Genomic DNA, 23,960 nt, shown 5'->3' with positions numbered 1-23,960 from the left:
CCAGTTTTTATTTTTCTAAGATCTCAGAGGTTTTAGTATTCTAAGACAAAATTTCTCATTTCTTTAGAATTTTCTATCGCATAATCCACAAAGAATGAAAATAAATGCAAAGCTAAAGAATTGTGAATTGTGAATTGTGTGCACGACCGATCCGATTACCTCAGAGCCTTTTAGACTCGCTCCAATTAGACACTGTCCAAATTTGCCCGGTATACACAACCGAGCCACATCCACATTGACCGATTGATTACTTTTTATATTTTTCCATTTGAGCAAAAACAAATATATATATTTATAAGCTCACTTGAATAGCACCCCTCGCTTTAATTCGAGTTTGAAGCCCAATGTCTTAAAAAGAAGTAATACAAATGAATCAAGTTTATTAAGTTCTGTAAAAAAAGGGAAAAAGTAGAACGTATATTTACAGGGGTTATTTTCACACACTTAGATGAGTTTTTACTCTCCGCTTAAAAATGTTTTTAATGTTTTGTAAAGGAGGCTAATTATTAACCCAACTTTAACACATTTCAATTGCTAAAATGATAATTTTAGTTATCAAATTATTTTAAAACACTGTTTCCCAGCAAAGTATGGTCTAACTACCTACTTTGCCTGACTCCCAGTCCCTACATATGAAAGCATTCCCAGAATCCAAAAGTTTTCTAAATATGCCATATTTAAGAGTTAAAACACAATAGTTTAGAAGGTTTTTGCTGCATTTCACGCAAAAATGTAAGAAATTGTTTTGAAACGTTGCTTTTTTCCAAAAATAAAATATTCGTTTCTTGTATCCATTTCTATTTGTGCTAAGAACGCTAAAAAATTCAAAAAATCCAGAAAATGAGAGAGGATCTGATATGAAGAAATGTCAGGCTTTTTTGACAAAGTTTTTTCGAACTCTATTTTCAGGAGTCTATTATTACTATCGCTATCAGTCTGCTTACTCGTATTTTGATCTTAAAGTATTCAACAAAACTTGACAATTTTAGAGAGAAAAATGTTTGGAAGAAACGTTTGTGCGTCACTCACAAATTACACGTTTCAGAATCTCTTTTCACTTCCAATATCAACAGATTTAAAGCTTGTATATCAATAGATATGACCCGTTTATTATGTTTTCAATTAGCCATTAGTGTCACTTTTGCAGTTTTTGGGACATTTATACTATTGAAATTTGTATTTAAATATTAGTTCCAAAGCAAATTCACTTCAAAAGTTGAGTTATTTAATTTTTTTAAATCTTTTAAGATCTTTTGTATTCAACAGAAAACCAATTTTGAAATAAATAAAATACACGACTGGGTCGCAAGAGCTTGCTAATTTCTTCCAAAAAGTCTGTTTAAAAATATTTCCTATATTTTAAGATTTAGAAATGTACCTGCAAAATAAGTTTTTCTCAAAAATTAAATGCCATTTTATTTTTCAAAAAATTTAGATTAACTTATTTTTTTCGAAAATCATTTTAAATTTTTAATTTTGTCTTAAAAATATTTTTGGTCAGCACTAAATAAAGAGCTTATAAATACATGTATATTTTACACTTAAATTTTGTCACACAAAATTAATATTTTTTACATTTTTGATCATAAAAAATCATCATCAATTTGATCATTTGATCATAAAAAAGAGCTTGCACAGAAAGAGAAGATTATTGAAATCGGCCCATTAGTTCTTGAGAAAACTTAAAAACAAAATAAAGGTTTTTGAGCAATATGTTTTTCTTGTAGAAAGAAGCCAATTACACAAAATTTAAAGAAAGTTTTAGAAAAATCACATGTTTTAACCAACAAAAATGTATGGGAACTGCTGTTTTTTTTTCGTATTAATAAAATGAAAAAAAAAGCCTTACGCTAATCGGCTGAAAACCTTAATTTAAATCAACATAATTGTTTCGAGTGTAGGAGCCAGGAAAGACAGACAGACGGACGGAATCGGGGTACCCACTTTTTTCAAATTTGAATAATAGCTCTTGTTCGAAATTGTTTAATAATGCAAAACATACCATTTAGTTCCTGTATGTCACAAGTAAAAATCACTTAAATGTTCACTTTTTATGTATGTCAAAAAAATGTTGTAATAAAATTGAAGGCTAGTTTAAGGAATTTAAAGGCAACTTAATAAAAAATTGATGATCTCTTATTCAAGGTTTCTTCTTAAGAACCTTAATATTTGCTCTTTTTCTTAGAAACAATTTTCATGAAAATAATTCAAAGCATTACTAAAGTTTTTTCAAATTCTAAATTGAGTGAAAGCAAAAATTTTAGTTGTTTTTGACAGCAAACCACTTTTAGGTGAATGTCGTCAAAATACTAATAAATCTATAGAGGAAATCTTTATTTATACAACTTAACTTTATAAGCTTTATGGCTCATATGATCTCCCCTGGATCGTCAGTTGGGCAAAAGTTGATGAATTTGTGCTGCGTTTTTGGAACAGGCTGAATTTCCCATTCATATTATGTTCTTGGTCCAATCCCCAGTTAAAAGTATTACTTTTAATAACAAAGATAAAAGGGGCTCATATCCATTAACGCAATACGATTGGTGTTGAATTGAAGGGAATTCCTATAGGAAAAAGCAAACAAATTATCTCCCAGGGGGGGTCATGACCCCTACGACACCCCCCCCCCCCTGTATCCGCCATTGTATGGTGGCCAATCTAACAATGAGACATTTTGGCGCTATAGAAATTGTTTTACCACTCTAGCATAGTGGATAGGTGCGTTATCCTGCTGCAATTTCCATGAAAAGTCACCAAACAATTCCGTAATCGAAGGAAAAACCTTCTCGAGAACTTTAATGTATGATTGCGCATTCATACGAGGAGTCAGAAACTGCAACTCCAAAGTTCCATATTAAGTAATGGCTCCCCAAACTATAACACCACCCACTCGGCTGTGTAAACGATTCAATTGATGTTCCTCTTCCCGCAAATCATAGAAGTAAAAGTTAAATTCATCATCAGACCTCTCTAAATTAAATTTCTTTTCGTCAGAGAAAACAACACGATACCATTCCTTACTCCATGTCATGTTAGCCCGACAGAAACTGAGGCGTTGCTATTTAAGGGACGGGTAAAGCTTTTTTCTTAAGCTTTAATCTTTTTAAGTGTGTTGCATTAAAAATAAAACGCTTAAATGTAGATACACTTGCTTTGACACCACCTTTTTCTTTTATTTAAATAAAAATATATATATTTATGTATATACAAATATATATACAATGATTCAAGTGAGCTGCACTGTATGTGTATCTGAATAATTATCTACTTAAAAAAAGGTACAACCACTTGGTTTGTTGATTGCCACAAACAAAAAACAGGGTCAAACCTTGGCTCGTTGATTTTTGATTTTCTGAAAATCCAAATGTATCGACAGAGCCAAACCGAGCCATAATTTCCACACACGGTCGATTTTGGATTGGATCATTTTCATTTGGATGTTTTGCTCTGCCGGGTATTGCTAGCATTAGAATTATAAACTGGCCATATATATTTGTAATAATGTGGCAACGCTGATGTCACTACCGCGTTTGACGTTTCGGTTGAAGTTTATTTCTTTCTATTTTTATGTACAAAATATAAAATAAACGTTAACTCCTCCAAGTTTAACTTTAACTTGCTTTTATAATTTATATTTATGTACCAACAAGCTCAAAAGGTAAGCTAAATTTGTTTTTTTTTTTTAATTAATATGTTTGGGTATATTAGCTAACATTTATGCCTGTAATACTTTCAGTGGATAATTGTTTTTACTCGTTCTTTTTCGAAATCGTATTCAACTAAAATGTCTCTCAACGAAGCTAAGAAAATAGCAGCCTTCAAAGCAGTGGATGAATGGGTGAATTCCAACACCGCCATCGGAATAGGAAGTGGAAGCACGGTAGTTTTCGCTGTTGAGCGACTATCTCAAAGGGTAAAAAACGAAGGTCTCCACGTGGTTTGTATTCCAACAAGTTTCCAGGCACGTCAACTAATTGTTGAGAATGGATTAGTCCTGGGCGATTTAGATAGAAATCCACATTTGGATTGTGCTATTGATGGAGCCGACGAAGTTGATTCAGATATGGTACTCATTAAAGGCGGTGGTGGTTGTATGCTGCAAGAGAAGGTTGTTGCATCTTGTGCTGATAAACTGATAATAATCGCTGATTATACAAAAAATTCCACAAAACTAGGTGAACAGTACAGAAAAGGAATTCCAATTGAAGTTATTCCAATGGCATATGTCCCTATTAAAAATCGAATTGAATCAAGTTTTGGTGGTTGCTTAAATTTGCGAATGGCAGTGGCTAAAGCCGGCCCTTGTGTCACTGACAATGCTAACTTCGTTTTAGACTGGCAGTTTGATGATGACACTAAGTACGATTGGGATTCGGTAAACCGGGAACTTCTCCAAATTCCAGGAGTTGTTGAGACAGGACTTTTTGTAAAGATGGCTAAGAAAGCATATTTCGGAATGAAAGACGGAAGTGTAAAAGAACAGGAAGCATCCTGAAATAAATTTTTGTAAACTGTGGTCTCGGGAGTTACTTTTTATCAACGCTTTACTTTTGTTTTTTATACAAATATATACCTACAATTTTTGTTCTTCAAAAAATTGCATTTTATTCTCACATAGTTTTAACCGCCTCTATTCGACCCAAAAAACGTCGCAAAGTGGTTTCGGTTATATGGGAAGAGCGGTCAAAATTAATAAGCACATATTTAGTGACAAATAACACTGAATATATATAAATAAAGTTGTTATTTTTGCTTTTTAAATATTTGTATTAAAGTAATTAGTACAATAAGTCTAAAACGTCTTTGGGTAAACTTGATTTTTCAGTTTTTTCAAGAACACGAGCTTTTGAAAGAAGTGGGTCGGAAGAAAGGGACAATCTATTTATCAATTCAGTGTTGGTGGCAACTCTTGAAATTTTCCGCGTATTTTTTTCCCTAAACGTTTTCACCTCTTTATTTTTAGCCTCAGCAGCTTCTTCAGTTAACTGCCCTCTGGGCAAAATTGAATTGCGTGTTGGACAATTTGTCCCCCATGAATAAGTACCTTATGTACAGAAGCTGGCATATGATACCATGGATATTCAATAACAATTTCCTTAGCTGTTTCTATAGTATACTTTTCAAAAGTACTTGCGTTTATGGCAAAGCAACAGGTCAAAGTTTTTAGAATAACTGCGTATCTCTCTATTAACGATTGTTTCACTCCAATTATCTCCGAGGAAAGGCAAGGGTTTGCAAAAATTCTCCGGGCCGTATTTCCATCGTTCGGGTACCCCCACCTTGCTTAGGCTTGTCAATAATGAGACCAGTTTTTTCCCTGAACTCTTTCTAAATGCGTTGTTTCTTTCTTTCATAAAGAGATTTTTCAACTTTGCCAGTTCGCCATTTTTTGAATTCGAGCCTATACGCTAAATGGATAAAACATTAAAAAAACGTATCCACGCATGTATTGGTGATATACCAAAGTCCAAACTTTCGATATTTATGTTTCTTTTCAAGGAATTTTCAATATCGTTCATGGCAGACGGTTTGGCTGCACAAATGTAGCAGATCTATTGTGATGAGGTATGCGTCAAGGCATTAAATACCTTTCCATCCACCATTGTTAGTTTAAGGTCATGTTTTACCAATATGTTACGATCAAAAGCAGTAACAATAGTACTCGACAATTTCTCGATTTGATCTTGAATGTATTTTTGTTCTTCTCTGCTCAATTCTTCAGTTTCCTTTTTAAGTTGAAAACGCACAGGTCTACAGGATTTAACTGTGTAAAAAGTTGAAGGGGGACATACAATGTTATGAACATATCACTATGCATAGAACATTAATCTTTCTAACTAGATCATCACAAATTTCTAAGTTATAGACTTCTAAAAACATCTTTATAGTTTCTTTATGCTTAGACGCATCTTCACCCTTCCTCACCTCACGCCAAATGTTACATACATCAAGCCGTGTAAAGACTTGTGGATTCTAAAAGTTAATAAAAACACATTTCTTAGCCCAATTAAAGTTCGATTGTTTTACCTTTAGCATATTTTTCCAAAAAATGACTGATATTTCTTGAAAGGTGATAATATAACCTACATAAATATGTAACTTTTGTTAGGGCAATTAGGGGGCACAGAAGTTATGCACTTTAGAAAGTGATTAAAAAAACACAAAAATCATATTACACCTCAATTGAGTAACGGTTTTCACATAAAAACCTGACTTATTTCATACTAAAAAATACACATAAATTATCTACATACCTTGTACTCGGAATTCCATAACTTAAATTTTAAAAGAAGTTATTAAACACTAATGTATTTAACGTGATTGTAAATCGGATATTGAATCAAATATCCACTAAAGGTTTTTTCTCCCGTAAGTGCCCAGTATCAATAATCCTTTTTAACTTATCGTCTAGCACTCGGCGCCAAAGGTAAGAGCGGGTAAAATTTGAGTTTTGTACAGCGTGCACTTTGACGTTCAAGAAAGGACTTTTTAACAAATTTGTTTGATCAAAACGGAAAAGCAGCAATTTGCTGGGGTAATTCTTCGTTGGATAAGGTGTCGTTCATGGAATTATATTTCTTCCGAGGTAGGTGAACTCCTTGACTAGCTCGGAATTACTGCTACCAAGAGTGACGTTTTGTCCAAGGCGATGGACAGATGAGACTTTGCTTGTTGATAGCATATATTTACGCGTGTCGCTTATTCAATTATAGCTGTAACCGCTTCTAGTACAGCTCGCTTGGAGCTGTCGACATCTTCCACATAGCTAAGCAAGCGTGAATAAATTTAGTGTCTTCATTATCTGCTCCTGGACTACGTTCCCTATCACATGATAGTGGCTGAAAATGAAAAATGCTAAAATTATAGACAAAAAGTGATCAACGACGAAAATGTTAAACTTATTATAATATATTTCTAAACCTTATTTAACATTTAATTCTGACGAAAGTATTCTTTCGACTCTTAAATCTATTTTGTTAGATGGTCAAAGATAACAGTTACAACTAAAATCATGTAGTTTTGCTTTAGGGTAGTCTTTGACTCTTCCTCGAACTTCCGCGAACTTTTACACCCGGGGTATATGGTGAAGACGAAGATGTCGACGAAGAAAACATTTTTTCTAGCTTTGCATCAATAATCTGATCTTTGATCTGAACAAAGTCTGCCATAAGATCTTTAGCCATGCTGGCGTAAGTTGAGTTCTTTTTAAAAGCAATGATAACATTGTGACACATCAGAAATACATCCCTTTGAAAATCGGTAACATTTTTAATCGTTCCATTTTCTATGTGACGTTTGATGATTTGAAGGTCCATTGGACGCCGACAAACCTGTTTGAACAAAGGATTCTGCTCGTCTGTGATGGGACGCAGGAATATTGTCGCGTTTTTGTTGGTTAGTAAATTATTATAGACCGTCATCAGGGATTTTTTCCATACTTTGAATTCTCGATCATCACCGGAGACCGGTGAATTAGGAACACTGTCAATTACTGGGGTTGAGGAGTATCTTCGTCGTAGCCGCTGTGTCGTGGAATTGTCGCTGGTATCGTCTTCAACCAATGGACTCTCTGAACGATCACGATCTCGAAGTTTACGCACTGCTGTCAGGGCTGGCTTCGCTTCTTCTTCAATTCGGTTTTCAACTTGGGGTTCGAGTTTCTTGGGTTGTATCTGTTGTTTTGAATTATTCGACTTGTCATCTTTAAAAGCTGTTGATGGCGTTTCGAAATTGGTTGCCTCATCGTCTGTGTCTGGTAGACAAATAGACGTTATCGCTTCTTGAGAGGTCTCAATTTCGTCGTTGGTTTGAGGAATTGACTGCATCACTTTTCCTTTGTCCACTGTAAGCAAAAAAAGGTTAATTTCTTGTTAATATAAATAGAATATTCAGCCCAATCACGAATTCCGTCGTTTATTTGGAAGAAGCTATAGTATTTTCAGGATTCGTAAAAGTTTCTGATTAAGTTAAAATTCGTGATAGGACAACATTTAACATAGCTTCCTTTAAAGTGTGTAGCCACACAAGAATAACTTTATAAGAGTAATAGAATAATTTACCTTGAATACCAGAGCTATCGTTATTTTGAATGGGCTTAACGTCCGCTTTGCCTTCGTTAGACTCGTCATCTGTTGGAATGATGATAACATCTGAACTATCACTAAGTGAGCCTTTTCTGTTATCCACACTCTGTGATTGATCGATTTTGTTGTTTTCCACATCTTCGTCATCGCCACGTGGATCTGGAACTACACTATCCTGTTTCTGTTCTTCCTGGCTCTTTACTGGGATAACTTCTGACTCCGGTTGGCTTTCTTCTTCATCAATTACCACTAAAGCTACGTCGGCGGGAATATCTTGCTTGGGTCCTGCTAATACATCGTCTCTATTTTCTGAAACAATTGGAGACGTTTTGTTTTCTTCTTTAGAAGTGGTGCGTATTGAAAGGGGAACATTATCACTCGAATCATCGCTCGATATGGTTTCAATTTTGTCCAAAGCATCTGATTTTCCCTCATTTTCCTTTGTCGCTGGAATATCTTCTTTGGCGTCTTCATTGGGTTTAGATATATGAAGATCAGATTCAATGAGAGTTACTTCCTCTTTAAAATCTTTTACATCTTGAATATTTATTCTTTCTTTAGGGTTATCGCTTTTCTCGTTCTGTTGGTATTCCGGGACTTCTATTAGATCGCCTTCTTCTGCTTTTACATCTAGCTGATCATCCACTTCTTGAGCTTCGTCCATTAATGACTCTACTCCCTCAAGGATAGATTCCTCTTCAAGAATAGCTGGGTTTAAGATTCCATGGTTGTTGGTGAGTATGTCGGCCAATTCATCGATATTATCAGGCATTAGATTTTTGAAGACCTCCATTAATTGTTGTTCTTCCTCTTTGGTGGGCGTAAATGTTCCATCTGCCATTGTTTCATCTTCCTCCAGAGGTTTTTCTGTTTCGCTGTTAACATCGGGCGATGCATCGACAGGGGATGACTTTATTTCATCAAATAAATTAGCCACAGCAGTTTTGTTTTGTTGAGGAAATTCCTTAGGGTGTGGTTTATTCTTTTCCAGAAGCATAGATAGAGTAGGAGCTGATTGAGAAGGACTTAGTGCGGCTTGGCTAGGAGTTTGGTTTCCTGGTGCGGGACCAGTGAGGGGCTTGGAATGTGGAGAACTTTGAAAACCAGGAGAATGCGATAGTGAGGATGTGGTAGTAACAGTCGTACTGACATTTCCTGTCAGGAGATTAGTGATTGTGGGAGCACTTACTCTCACCGTACTGGTGGGTGCAGTTGTTGCAACTGTTGGAGCCGGTGAACTTGACTTCAAAAGCGACGAAAGCAGGGGTGATGTTCCTTGAGGTTTGCATGTTTCGTCGATGTCCATATCTTGCTCTTGCTTCATTGGCGTGTTCAGCTGTTGTTGTTGTTGTTGAAGTTGAAATTGCTGACCAGGAGGCCAATTTCTTTGAGCATCATGTCCACACATTTGCTTGCGAGCCCTTGCCTTTCGTTCCTGCTCTTGTTCACGCTCTATTTCCATCCACATAGCTCGAATTTGCTCCTCGTTAGAGTTCCCTGTTTGCAGATGAACTACATCTGTGTATAATTTTGCGTATGTTTCTTGTTGTTCCCTAATTTCGGATTTCAATTCTTGGATACGCTCCTCCGTAAGACGCCGCAATATTGAGTCAGTGGGGGTTTCGGCAACACTTGGAGCTGCGGCATTATCTGATGTTGTGCGTTTTTTACGCTTGGGTGTTTCAACATTTTCCAACAACTCGCCGTATTTTACAGCACAATGTTTTTGTGAAAACCAGTCAGGTGGATGACTGGCTCCACATAAAAGTTTGAGCGAACGGCTGACGGTCATCCAATTTTGATCGCCACTGAAAGACACTGCAGACGCTAGGCAAAGTTGTTCGCGTTTCGACCATTTGTCGAGAACTAGACGATTGGAATTTAAACGATCTTGGACAGTGGTCATTTTATTATGGATATTTGTTTGATTTTGATAATAATTTTTAATTTTTTAACAAACTTTTTAATCAGCTTAAAAATGAATATCAATATCAAAACGTCAGATTTCAGATAATGACAGCCAAACATTACAGCGGTTGTTTGCAGTGATGCCAAGAAGAATTATCTTTGTCACTGTGTATATAGTTCAAATACAAAATAAATAGGTCTGTTTACATTTTTGAACATCAATTAACGTTTTGAAAAAACTAAAATATTACGAGAGGCTCAAATTAAGTTTTTTCTCAAGCGACAAATATTTATGATATACAATATTTGTATAAATCGAAAAAATAAAATAAATCGGCTCAACTTTCCATTACCACAGCTCGAATTTCGAATCGCGTTTTTTTATGTGATAGTTATGTGCAAATATATAATAACTAAAGCAATTTTAGAGCGAGGAAACATTTATTTCTATTTTGAATTAATTTTCAAAGTTTGCTTCTTCACATAACATACTTGTTTTAGGCTCAAGAAACGAAATACAAAAAGTAGGTTTGAGCCCGAAAAAGAAAATATTTTTTTTATGACTTAAAGGTGTTTGCTCGCCTTAGTATTTAAAACATGTTCTATTGAGACCCCCACCTAACTTTCAAAAATCAGAAGGAAATTCGTACTGCGGTAATGGAAAGCCACCCCATAATTTTTGCAGAGTGCAGTTGTTAAATATATATGCTACTTTAAGCTATGTGCCCTATTCAATTGATTTGCGGTTCACTAAAAGTTACTGAAAGCTTTGTTCTGTAGTATCATCTTGGAGCTGTTTGTGGCCTCAAGACGGCGTTAGAAGTTTTGTATACAAGAGCTAAGTAAAAAAACAGTAATACCAATTCTTGTCGTAGCTACTAGATGCAACCCCCATAAAAAAACCGCGATTTCTTTGGCAGTTGTGACAATGAGATGGGGAATACACTTTTTTGCACTTTGAAGCATGCAAAAAAAATGGGATTAAAAATATAGACCACAAGTGCAGTTTTTGTTTAGTGCAATAATGCAGATATGAGATGAAATGCATCATCTCAATATTTCACACTTTCGTTTTTTGGCATTCATCTATCCCGCTCCATTCTGCTTCATGAGTATAGATGCAGATATATATAAATTTACAATTGACACTACGAACTGAAATTAAAATCAATTCAAAATGAAATTTCGAGTTCTAGAATTGCCTTTTATAAATATCGATTTAATTTTTTTCGACGTTGAAAAAGTTGTGATTCTCAAGTAATTAGAATTCAACTAAACTAAGTCAGTCTTATTTGAAGTCGACAAGAGGGACAAGAAAGACAAATAGCTTAAAAACAAAAGTAATTTACAATATACAATGAGGCTTTACTTTAGATTTTTGAAACGGACTTCATTCCCAATTTCTTCATACTAAAAATATCTTCCCTATGACATTTCGATACAAAAAAATTTCATTACCTTTTTTCGGCTGATTTTTTAAAACTGCCTTTCGCAAAGAAACGTTCATCTCTATCTATCTGTAATGTAACATCAACACAACCAAAGAAAAACACACTAACATTTTAAATACATTTTACTAAAAGAACAAAATAAAATCACAATTTATTCGGTTTACAATTGAGATCTCGATTTCATTGGTCTAGATTTCGGAAACTTAGCTTTAACTTTTTGATTTTACTTTTTCAATTTTTGTTCTAATATCTGCGTGTTTCAAAGTCTAAACAGTGCCAGCGCTTAGATTTGTCACTCGGTACATTCACCAAATGTAATGTTTGCTTCTGTACGGTATCCTTACCACAATAAGTAAAAGTTTTCTTATAAAAGGCGACTAATATAAAAGGTGATGTTAAATTTATACTCAAGTTCAAATAGACTCGGGTTTAAAATATAACTATGAATATTCCCCATTAACTTTAACTGTTTATATGTCTCAGACATCTAAACAAACCCAAGGATGTTGCTTCTGGCAGTGCCTTTCCTTATTTATATATTTTGACATGTTATTTCAGCAATCAGCAACTTAAAAGAAATATATTAAGAATGGAGGGCCTTGTTTTCCCGCAGGATTTTTAGTTTTTTTTTTATTGCAAAAATAACTTGATACAAAAATATTAAATGCCTTGTTAGATAAAATACTTATTAAAATAGTTTATCAATTATTTGCAATAGAGTTAAATAAAATGCTGCCGTCAACAGGTCTTTTCAAAACCATAATTTGTCCATTCTATCACGGCGGCGAAGGCGTCTCATGTTTACGACCTTACTGTCACTTTAAACATGTTCGCAAAGGTAAGAAACAACAAAGATAAAACAGAATTTATTTCATAAGAATTGTAATTTTGCATAATTACTCCTATAGACGATCCAACAACAGATTCAACAAAGCCACCTGAGTACACAGCTTCTTCTAAGCAACCCAAACTTCTGACGCTTACTGAGCCTGCACAGAAGAAAAAAAAATTAGAATATACTCCAAACGAACCGGGAATCAATGTTAAAAAGAAGTCCTCTTCCGCGAGTAAGGTCATAATCGAAAGTAACGCCCCAGTTTATGTTCCTTCCGAATCGCTGCAGACCACAGCAGCAGATATTGCTAATATTGATTTGAATGATTGCGATGAAGAGCTGGAAGAGCTCTCGGGGATTATTGATGACCAATTAGATGAGGATGCGATTCCAGATGCAAAAGAAGATAAATTAAATGTTGAAGCGAAGGAATCGCCAAAGCAAGCTGATGAAACTAATTTAGTGGTTATTAAAACTGAACCCGTTGAAGCTATTAATATTAAAGTCGAACCTGAAGACGAGGTTAAGATTAAAATTGAAAAAGAAGAAGAAGAAGATAAGAGTGACGAACAAATTGTAGTGAAAGAAGTTCCTAAAGTAAATAATGATCGATCACATCGTGAAAATGGGACTTCTTCCTCATCATCTCGCCACAAACACAAAAAAAGTAGCAAGGAGCGGGAAAGTAGTAAAAAACACACCTCATCATCCTCATCCAAAGAGCGCCGTTGCAGCAAAGATAAGCCAGAAAAGAACAAAAAGGAACATGATAAGAAAGAACACGATGAGATTCGTTCGGCCAAAGACAAAACCACAGAGAAAGACAAAAAGACCAGCGAAAAAAAAGAGCACACAAAGAAACCATCGTCAACATCAAATGGACACCGACATTCGTCATCGTCATCATCACACCATAAGCATAAATCCTCTTCTTCCACCACTCCCTCCACTGAAAAGGATCGAAGTAAAAAAATAAGTAATCATCATTCATCTTCATTATCGACTTCAACATCGAAAAAACACCATTCATCCACTTCCAAACCAAAAGATACTCTTACAAAACTAACAGAAGCACCTGCTATCGAACAATCTTCAGCATCTTCTGCAACACCTATTAATGATCACTTTGATGATTTGGGATTGGAAAATCTTGAACAACTTTTTCCCACTTCCGAAGAAGACATCCGAAAGGAATGCGAGATGATCTATGATCAGGTAGAGCAACAATTCGCTTCTATGCACAAGTCTGGATCGCCAGAACCACCAATACCATCGAAACGAAAAGTTTCTCTAGATGAAGAAGATGAGGAAAAATATCCAGGATTGCTTCAGCAAAAGAAGAGGGTAGCACGTGAGAACTCTATGAATATGAAGCCGTTGATCCAGGTTGCACCTAGAAAGCCAAGTCACATGCAAAATGCAATGAAGGTAAGTTTTAATATTATACAGTAGGATCTTTGGTCTAGAACTTCTCTAGAAGAAACTAAAACCACCGAATAGGTTCATGTTTTTTGTTGACTTATTGATACTTTTTAAAGTAATTTTTTTCTCAAAATATTCAGTAACTTTTAACCGTGGAACAATTCGGTTATCATACCAATACTTGCAAAAAAGGCCATTAGTCTATTCCTGAGCTCATTTCGCATATACTTTTAAGAGAAGGGCTGCTTCTTCATCAGCCGCACATCAAGAATTCGGAATACTTAATTGAAACTCGTGATTTGATTTGATTTAAGAAGATAGGTATGGTTATGTTAATTTTTCTGACCTAATCAAGAATGAAAAACACAATACTTGTTGGTCCTTAATCTTTTGAAAGTTTTTTTTTTCTAAATCAATGACGACAGTGCCTGGATACACGAGTGCAAAAATTAATTACTTTTTTGAAAACACACAAGAAACAAAATTAAGTCGGTATGCAAGAAATTCAAGAAATTGAAACATGAAAAGTCTGACAAAAGGAAAAAAAATTGTGGAGAAACATGATTTTTAACGCAAAACAATTAATTTTTTTCTGCGTGTATCCACAAAAGTAATTCTTTTTTGCACTCGTGTAACCAGGCACTTTATAAAATAAAAGTATATATATTTATAAAGTAAATGCAGAGGTAGTCAAAAGTATTTACACAACAAACTTTTTTAGTGCACATTCAATTGGAAAAGCTTTTTCTTATTGTTGTTGTTGCAGTGCAACAAAATGCTATGTTGTTTTAAGCCTTATGTATGTCTTAGCGACCAAAGTCTATTTGGTAAGGATAACGGTATATGGAGCAGAAAACAAAGCAAATGAAGTGATGATTAGCGGTAGTCAAAAGTATTTATACACATTTTTATTGCGTCAAAAGTATTTACACAATGCAAATTAGCATTTATTTTTCCATTTAGTTTGAGTCAGACCAGTCGAACTTCCTTCATAACAAACTAAATGTGCTTTAAAGTTTAAAATTTTATAAATAAAATACTGAAAAGAAAGGAATTATCCATTGAAACTCGATCGGAGATCGTTACCAAGTTTAAATGTGGGATTTAGGCTTTGGAGTTAAGTTAAAATTTATAAAATTCCTAGAAAAACTGATTATAATTTAGTTAAAAAGAAGGAGACGAACAATTGCTTGGACAATTGAAAGAGAACTGGGAGAAAACCGGTCATGACTCAAAGAGAATGCAGAAAACTGATAGGCCCAATCATATAAAATCCCACAGTAAGTCCCGTTAAGGTTGTAGTAGCATCGAATCAGCTTATTGGAAAAAAGCCAGTGATGCTACACTGCGCCGGACGTTCTGGGCAAAGTGATCGATATTTCTGAAAACAACAAAGCGAAACACCTCTCAATTTCCTTGGAGTACATCCAAAAGCCTCCACAGTTTTGGTATAATGTTTTGTGGACGAATGAGGCTGCATTTCAATTCCAGGGCTCGTTTAGTATACACTTTATGCATTTACAACGTGAAAAGAGGGAAGATGCAGTTCAGCCGCTGAACAGATTGGGAGGTGGCACGATGATGTTTTGGGCATGTTTATCTTACTACTGTTTCGGAGATTTGGTACGAATTGAGTTTTCTCTTAAGCAGTCTGGGTATACAACAATCTTAAATGACCATGCCTTTGTATCCGGCAATAGGCTTTTCCCAACTATCGACTGGATTTTACAACACGACAATTCTCCATGTCATAAAGCATGGTTGACTACAAGACAGTCAATCAAGTTGTTCTTCTAAACATTATTGAAAATGTTTAGGCTTTCGTCAAACGTCAGAGGACAATTGATAAAAACCGAAAACGCAATGACTTAATTGCTGAAATAACCGAAATTTGGTCCAAATTAACAGTTGAATTTGCGAGCAATTTGGTTGGATCAATTCCAGCTAGATAGCAGGCAGTTATTGATGCCAAAGTAAGATAACCAATTATTAATTTCATATCTAAAAATAATATGTTAAGCTAAACTTCAAAATTTAAGAATTATCATTAATCTGGAGCATAATAATTAATTTAAAGTTTGTGTAAATACTTTTGACGCAATAAAAATGTGTGTAAATACTTTTGATTACCGCTAATCATCAGTTCATTTGCTTTGTTTTCTGTCCAATGTACCGGTATCCTTACGAAATAGACTTCGGTCGCCAAGGAATATACAAGGCTTAAAAGAAAATAGCATTTTGTTGGACTGCAAAAACAACAACAACAAGAAAAACCTTTTTCAATTGAATGTGCACAAAAAAGCTTGTTGTGTAAATACTTTTGACTACCTCTGTATATATACAATGCGCAAAACTCTTATCTGAAATTGAGAAAAAGACGAAACTTGGCATTTTTTCCATCCCTTTCCTTCTTTCTAAAAATTATCCTTTCTCTTTCGTGAATTAATTCTTTTTTGCGCTCGTGTAAACAGGCACATAAAACATTGAAAAACGAAAAAGATACAGTGGTTCCCTCGACTAATCGGGCACTCAATGTTTTTGCGCTGTAGTTTCTCTGTAAAGGTACTTTTCAAGTCAAATGACAATGTTATTATTAACGTTGTATTACGGAAGACTTTTACTTACGTTTAAAGTAGTTTTCTGCTTCACGTCACGACACCAAAAAGCAAACAAACATCTTTGCAAATTCGAAAATTGTTTTTTTTTTCTTTTGACATGAAGGTAAATCAGTCTGAGAAATAGCAAAAGTTTCGCAACTTAGTCATTCCATAGTCTTAATTTTAAATTCCATTTAAAAAAAAATATGAATCATAATGTGGGCAGAAAATTAAAAGTATGAAAGCTGGAGAGAAGCTTCTTTTTAGATTAATCAACCCTTCTTATCTTTTTAATCTCTAAAGATTGTTTGAAATACACCGGGAGTAAAAAAGTGAATAAAACAAAACAATCATAAGAAAAAGCATCACCATCAAAGTAATGACCGAAATGGCCGTATAAAAAGCTGTACATGAGTTAAAAAATAAATAAATGAAAGACCTAAGTTTGTTAATGAGCAGATGATACGTCTTCTTCGAATAAGGTGGAATTACATATTTTTGAATTGCCGACTAACCCTTAGACATATGACAATATTATAAATAAGGTTTTTTTCACGGATGAAAGAAAAGTTAACTTTAAGGGTTAAGATGGAAGATTGTAAGTAAGTCGGAAAGTAAATGAAGAATCTTCTCATCAGCATAATCGAAATACTGTTAAGCATGGCGGTGGGTCGGTCATGGTATCAGGATGTGTTGCAAGTTCTGGTGTTTGGAACTATAATTTTGTGGAAGGCAAAATGTATCTAATGTATCAATGTTTTAAAACAACATTGGTGGTCTAGTGCCAGTGAGCTCGGAATAAAAAACAATTTCAACTTTTACCACGACATCTACCCAAAGGGCATATTTTGTGCTGGAAGGTCGCAGTTATTATATTTATAACTGCCCTTCGGTACTTAAAACACAGATAAAGTAACCTGACCTGAATACAATCGTGTATATGTATTTGGGATGAATTTGGACCTCGTCTTGTTCATAGAGGACCTGATTGATTTTCTTCCTGGTAGAATTGAAATATCGGGACACTCATCAAAGCCTTGCTTTTTTTAGATGATTGTTTGCTTACTCGCCCGAAACCATGCAGTTGATGATTAACCGACTAGATGTGTTTTGCCGGTTATGGAATCTGAAAGTTAATTTGAGCAAATCCAAGGTGATGATATAGGAATAAGAAATAGCACTATGACAGAAAACAAATCAAGATTGTTAAAGCCTACAAATATCTACGATTTACCATAACCATCAATTCAAGCTGATTAAATCTAAAAGTGCAATATCTGCAACATGGAAGAAATGCTTCTCAAACCAGTCAATATCACATAGTGTTAAATATAAAGTCTTTGTTGCAGTGGCTATGTAATCTCAATTGAGACAGGATTACCACCGCTATTCATCAAAACTATTAAATGTCATATTGATTAGGTATGTCAAAAAAGTTTTTAATATGCCCGATGAAAGACTCAAAAAAATTCTAGCATTGAAAACAATTGAGAAGAAAAATCTGTGGTATAAGATAGTAGAAGACCATGCTGCCTACTGTAGACCTCCGGAATCTCATTGGAAATTTATATGAAAAACTGAGAGCCGACGCTATTAATGAAGCTACATCCTCGGTACATAGAGAAGATGTTATCCATTTCATCGGAAATTGTCCAATTCCAGCAATGCAAAGTCACTTGAAGAAATAGTTGCCCTGCTCAACTGTGAAGGAAACGTAAATCAATTATTTTCGATGTGCAGTGTCTTACCGCAATCAAATTATAAAGTAATCATTTTTAAACAGTAATTTATTAACGTACATACATATATTCTAAATGCAAATTCAAACAAAAAAAAACTTCAATTAGATAAACATGGTTAATTTTTTAAACAGAAGTCAATCGGCAGACGTCATAGCCAAGCCTTAACTATTTTACTGTACTAACAAATGTTAATAAATCGAATTATCTATCTATCTTGTTCAAAAGAACTTTAGAAACATTGAAGACCTTAAAAAAGACTTTCAAGAACAATTACGCTTTGAAGAAGCCATTAAATCGAAATGATACTCAACTAAGTAATAAGAATTTAGTGTCCCATTATGTGTGAGGTGTTAAATTGAAGAGTTCCTTTTGATGTTTTAATGTCATATAAAATGGTTATACATTTCTTCACTCTATTTACATTTTCTTGGAGAAAATTTAATTCGAAAATGTATATTTAATTGTCCGATTAGTCGTGGGATCTACTGTAGCTTTTATTTTATCAATGAGGCCTGGATAGATAGAAGGGGAAACCCCCAATTTGATAATTTTTGATTTACTGAACTGAAAACATACATATATTTTTTTGACGCAAATAACATTTTATAGGAAACAAATGTATGTAGCTTTTTTCCCTGTTGTTTATTGTTTAAAGTAAAATTAAAAACTGTCATTTTAGCCACTCTTACACTTTTTCATTATTGAAATTGTTTTACAGTCCGTCTACAACCGTCAAGAGCAAGTTAGGAAAATGCAAGAAGAAAAAGCTGCCGCTATTAAAGAAGCCGAAGAAAAAGTACGCGAGGCAAATGAAGCTTTACGCAAAATTCAAGAAAAAGAATTGACACCGATAATACCAAAAAGTTACCTACAACCATCAAAACCCACAGGTAAGAGATATGCTTTAACTTTAATAAAATAAACAAATTTTCTACATACCATTTTATAATACACAGGTCGTACAATAGCACCAGTTGCCAACATTCTAGCGCTCGAAAGAGCTAGGAAAAAAGTTGAAGAACTAAAAGCTGAACGAATGCGTGCATTCACGCCATCTCAAACGGCACCAAAAGCAACCGGTCGCGTTGCACATATTTCTACAAATGCAACCAAAGTAAGTTTGGCATAAAACGATAGCCAACCTGCTATGAACTTGTAAACTGGAAAAACTGTTTTTTTTTCCTATTAAGGTTGTTCCACCAAAACCACCAGTACTTGAAGCTTCATCGACTAAAATTTCCTACAATATAAGAATGCAATACTATGAGATTATGGTAAAACACTGTTCTGCAATATATCCAAATACAGCTGATGCCTGGGATCGCGTAAGTTTAAAGAAGTCAATGTTTGGCATTTTGTATTTGTTATGATTTTGTTCTGCTTTAGGCCCAGTCAGAAGAACTTGCAGTCTTCAAAAAGTGTAGTACTCCAGTTATATACAAAAATAGCGCTATGTTAACAATAAATAAATTAAGAAAAGAGTCAATAGGTACATTATAGCTTTTTGAAGATTAAAAAGAATAGAAGTATAGTTTTATATTTGTACCATTTCAGAAGCGGGAAACAAAGCACCGGACAATAATAAAGTTGTATCCCATGAAGTTATTTTAGCTGGAAAGTTGGCTAAAAGTACTTCATGGAGCGTTGCGAAGAAAATGTAAGTATTCATGCTTAACATTATTAAAACTCATTTTTTTTGCTAGAACAATTCCTAAGAGGTAGAAAAAAATGACAGCTTCATAAATGCAAATTTAGATACAGCCACACTATCAAGTAATGAGGTTCATTTTTTTTGCGTAACTTCTCTTTTTAAATCCTATCTTCTATTTCTAAAGCTGTCACTGTGACTTTGCCGTATAAAATGTAGTAAAATCCTTTGAGATATAACTCTTAACTCGGCATGATTCCATGTACGTAATCGTGCCATAAGTTCAGTTACAAAATTTCAAGACCTTATTGGTCAAAACATTCATTTGATATTAAATGGTGCGCAATAATTGCCAATCTAATGAGTTCACGCGAAATTATCTCGTTTTAAAAACCACTGAAAAGCGCAATATTGTTCAGGAATTGGGTTCTCCTCCAGTTCCCCATACTTTCTAGAGAAGAAACCCATAAAGTAGTTGTCTCCGCGTTGCCAACATTTGTACGCTTAACAAAGCAGTACCTGAACGAACCACTAAAATCTGTTCGGAAGAAAAAGATAATGTCCACAGAATTTGAAATATTTACCAGATCCATTTCAATGTTAATTAGGGAGTGTCTAGACATAAAGGGCTATCGACGCCCCACAGTGGCCCATGTTGACTTTTTTGGTTGCAAAAATCTATCTCCTAAACGAATAAAGATATTGCTTACATTTTTTTATCTTGAAGGAAATTTCCAAGGTTATAAAAAGTGTGACTTTAAAAAAAAAACAGTTCACAGTGTGTTTAAGAAATTGGTGTTAAAATAAGAAATTTTAGCAAAGGTGATAAACATAGCGGTATTTTAATATGCAATCTTCAAAATCAATTTTTTAAGTAATCTGAGTGAATAAACAGAAGAGTAAAAAAAAGGACTAATTCGAATGAAACAGTGGGAAATTTTTTTTTTTTTAGTTTTAAAGAGTACATAATGTACTTTGGTGATATATCAAAAGTCTTAAACTTTGTTGGAAGATGTCCAGTTCTTAAAGAAACTTCTTCTTCTCCATTGACTCCAGTTATTCGAGCGGTTGCATCTGACTGTTCAAAAAATCTTCTTGAAGTGTTTCCGTCATTAGTGTTTCCAAAACCTTGCTTTGGTTTATCCACATCCAAGGCCAAGCTCATCGCGAAAACACCTTTGGATCTCTTGTTTTCTTTCTTTTTCCGCCTCCTTCTTATCGAAAAGTTTACGCAAGCTTCAACATAAACTCCATGCTTATGATTCTAGCGTGCAGTGGAGAGATTCCATATTCGTAATTATGTTCGTTCTCAATCGATTCATCTTCATTGAAGTTCTTTTGTGTTCTTTTGCATATCGGACATGACCGCGTAGACTATTTAAAATTTTATTACAGGATTAAAAAAATTGGCTCTAAAACTCTTGAAAATCTTAGGTTATAACCATAAATCAAAAATGATTAACATTTTTTAAATAACAACATCATTTTTAAATCCATCACACACAAAACAGAGAAATCATACTTTTCCATGAAAAAAGACGGTACAAAAATGATTACTCGAGCTTCAAATATTTGTGAATGCAGTGAACTAAAAAGTTTTGCCTTATAGACCTACTTGAAAAATGAATATTGCAAGCAGTTTTGCATAAACGGGAGATCATTGACTCCAAAAAGTTATCATCAAAAGAGTAAAGGGGCCCTTACTGTGGCACGCAAAAAATTAACATTAATAAATTCTTTTTTCGAATGAATACAATTTATGCGACACCATCATATAAAACTAAAACTATCGTTCTAAGGGTCAAACGTTAACATCCATCACCACCCTTTAGTGATGGTTTGAATGAAAGTCTCACTGGGAAGTGTCATATAACGCAAATAACAAATGTGAAAACTGTTGTTAAGTTGTACATAAAGAAGTGGTAAGGGTTTGGTAAATTTAATAACAAATACCCTTTTCAATGGAGATGGATGAATTCTTTTACAAGAGTCTAGTGAGACAAACAAAGACTAGACCACGCCAAAGTTCCTTAGGATCAATATAGTAGCTTTTAAGGAATCTTAAGATTGGCTCACGGGAAGTCCATATTTTCATCCCTAAGATTATTTTTTGATTCTACATTCTGAAGTAAGGATGTGTAGCTACTGCTATAGAATTTATTTATTTTAATACTATGATTTTATTTTAACTGCTTTTGATTGATCGTTATAACACCGTTTACACTGTAAAGGGTAAAATTGTAAAATATTTTTTAACCTACAAGATTATCACAGGATAGTAGTAGTAGTAGCAAAATTGAAGTAGAAATTAAATATAAAAATGTAATAAAACAAGAAGCACATAAACGATTTTATGTTCTTAAATTTGAAATAGAAACCTCTTAATGGTAAATAGTTTTAATTTTAATACAATGTTGTTTTTATTTTTATTAGTAGAAAGGAATCGTCACTAAGTGGAGAACCCTTTGATAGATTACCAGGTAATATATTTTTTACTTATGATCATAAATGTCTTGCTATATTGTAGAAACCAATGGCATTTTTATTTATTTTGCATGTTTAATAATTTGACAAATAAAATTGCCTATGGATTCCACTTTTTATTATACTAAAATACTGTTCTAATTTATTAAAAGGGGATAAGGCTTACGATATGATCTATGAGCTTCGACTCACAGAGGAACAGCTTGTATCAAATGGTTATCCCAGACCTGGTTTACTAAATGGTTCAGCAATAATCTCAAATACAAGAACACAGATTCGTCGTCATAATGAGAATGAAAGATACTGTCGGCGCTGCTCCAAAGTATTTGATTTGTCAATGTATGATTCACCAGCTGTAGATGAGTGTAATTACCACCCAAAAAGTACAGGCTATAGAAGAGGTAAGTTTATAATCATAAATATTATATGTACATACAAAAATTCTAAGATACAATATTCGTGTTATAGGTTTTGCTGATAATCAACACAGATGCTGCCAACAACCAGCTGGTACACCAGGTTGCTCTTACGCTAACTACCATGTTTCAGAAGAAATAAATGTAGATAGTCTCAAGGGTTACGTGACCACAATAGACAAAGGCGAAGACTTTGTGTCCACTAAGAAAGATATCTACGCTTTAGATTGTGAAATGTGTTATACAACTCATGGAATTGAACTTACTCGTGTGACTGTGGTTGATATTAATGCTCGAACCGTCTATGATGCCTTAGTTAAACCCGACAATAAAATTGTAGACTACAATACAATGTGAGCAACGAGTGATTTGTTCCTTCATAACCTAACAAAACCTTATTAACTTATTTTTTTTTCGTTTAGATATTCAGGTATAACAGAAAATATGATGGCAAACGAAACACGAACCTTGCGGGATGTTCAAGGTATTCTTTTATCGATGTTTCATTCAAAAACGGTTCTAATTGGCCATAGTCTGGAAAGTGATCTAAAAGCACTAAAGTTAATCCATAGTGTTGTTGTCGATACTTCAGTTTTGTACCCGCACAAAATGGGTCCACCTAAGAAAAGAGCACTGAAAACTTTATGCATTGAGAATCTTAAGCGGATCATTCAAGAAGATGGTATTGTTTGTACTTATGAAATTAAATACAATTGCTTTAATTTTTTATTTTGTTTTGTGTTAATAGAAGCCGGACATGACAGTGCAGAAGATGCAGAAGTCTGCATTCAGTTGGTTAAATTTTATCTAAGAAACCGCATCAGTTGAGCCTTAAACAATGAACAAAATGCAATTTGGTATTAAATTAAGTTTAATATTATTATAAGTATTGTAGTGGTGAAATAATTTATTTGCTAAATATCATTTATGTTAAGATTTTTTTTTCGTTTTTAAAATACAAATAGATTATTTGTGTTTTTTACCTGCAGGAAAAATATAATCTTATAATTCCATACATAGGTTATGTACGAATATGAAACTGAAATTGATTATTTGATTCGAATAAAAACATTGAAATTGGTAACGCTATTTTTGGAGACTTAAACTATCTTAAATACAAAATTGATTGACCGCTGTTGTCCTACTGATTCTTAGGGTACAACAATTTTGGTATAACACAAAAATTGGAAACATTATACATATACATATATGTAAACCTGGTTGGTAATTGCTGTAATAATATTTCTTTATCATTATTTTAAAAAAAGGATAACATAAAACGACCAAAGAGCCGAGTTTTTTAATATGGATGTTGCAATTTTGTTTTACTATATTTGTAAAACGCTACTCGAATTTATTGACGACTGCTTTTA

At 34.0% G+C, this 23,960-nt stretch overlaps 3 protein-coding genes across 4 annotated transcripts; 2 read left to right on the top strand and 1 right to left on the bottom strand.

Moving 5' to 3' along the window:
• The first annotated feature begins 3,499 nt into the window (after positions 1 to 3,499).
• Positions 3,500 to 4,761, top strand: LOC129938959 (ribose-5-phosphate isomerase). The gene is made up of 2 exons (XM_056046803.1): positions 3,500 to 3,658; positions 3,737 to 4,761. The coding sequence occupies exons 1-2, from the start codon at positions 3,638 to 3,640 to the stop codon at positions 4,493 to 4,495; spliced, it is 780 nt and encodes a 259-aa protein (XP_055902778.1). The 5' UTR covers positions 3,500 to 3,637; the 3' UTR covers positions 4,496 to 4,761.
• Positions 4,762 to 6,893: 2,132 nt separating this feature from the next.
• LOC129941140 (bromodomain-containing protein 8) lies at positions 6,894 to 10,093 on the bottom strand. The gene is made up of 2 exons (XM_056049698.1): positions 8,061 to 10,093; positions 6,894 to 7,843 (listed from the first exon to the last, which is right to left on the bottom strand). The coding sequence occupies exons 1-2, from the start codon at positions 9,988 to 9,990 to the stop codon at positions 7,026 to 7,028; spliced, it is 2,748 nt and encodes a 915-aa protein (XP_055905673.1). The 5' UTR covers positions 9,991 to 10,093; the 3' UTR covers positions 6,894 to 7,025.
• Positions 10,094 to 12,013: 1,920 nt separating this feature from the next.
• LOC129941124 (RNA exonuclease 1 homolog) lies at positions 12,014 to 23,676 on the top strand. Of its 2 annotated transcripts, none has more exons than XM_056049676.1 (12): positions 12,014 to 12,281; positions 12,352 to 13,706; positions 18,758 to 18,929; positions 18,996 to 19,153; positions 19,230 to 19,364; positions 19,426 to 19,528; positions 19,594 to 19,696; positions 22,124 to 22,167; positions 22,324 to 22,572; positions 22,640 to 22,940; positions 23,010 to 23,269; positions 23,336 to 23,676. In XM_056049676.1, the coding sequence occupies exons 1-12, from the start codon at positions 12,173 to 12,175 to the stop codon at positions 23,413 to 23,415; spliced, it is 3,069 nt and encodes a 1,022-aa protein (XP_055905651.1). In that variant the 5' UTR covers positions 12,014 to 12,172; the 3' UTR covers positions 23,416 to 23,676. The 2 variants fall into 2 exon arrangements, with proteins under 2 accessions (XP_055905651.1, XP_055905650.1); XM_056049675.1 differs by having other exon boundaries at positions 22,121 to 22,167.
• The last annotated feature ends 284 nt before the right edge of the window (positions 23,677 to 23,960 follow it).

The sequence above is a fragment of the Eupeodes corollae genome, chromosome 1 (assembly GCF_945859685.1).
Source record: "Eupeodes corollae chromosome 1, idEupCoro1.1, whole genome shotgun sequence".
NCBI lineage: Eukaryota > Metazoa > Arthropoda > Insecta > Diptera > Syrphidae > Eupeodes > Eupeodes corollae.
The sequence above is the reverse complement of the archived record's forward strand: the minus strand, read 5'-3'. Positions and strand labels throughout refer to the sequence as shown.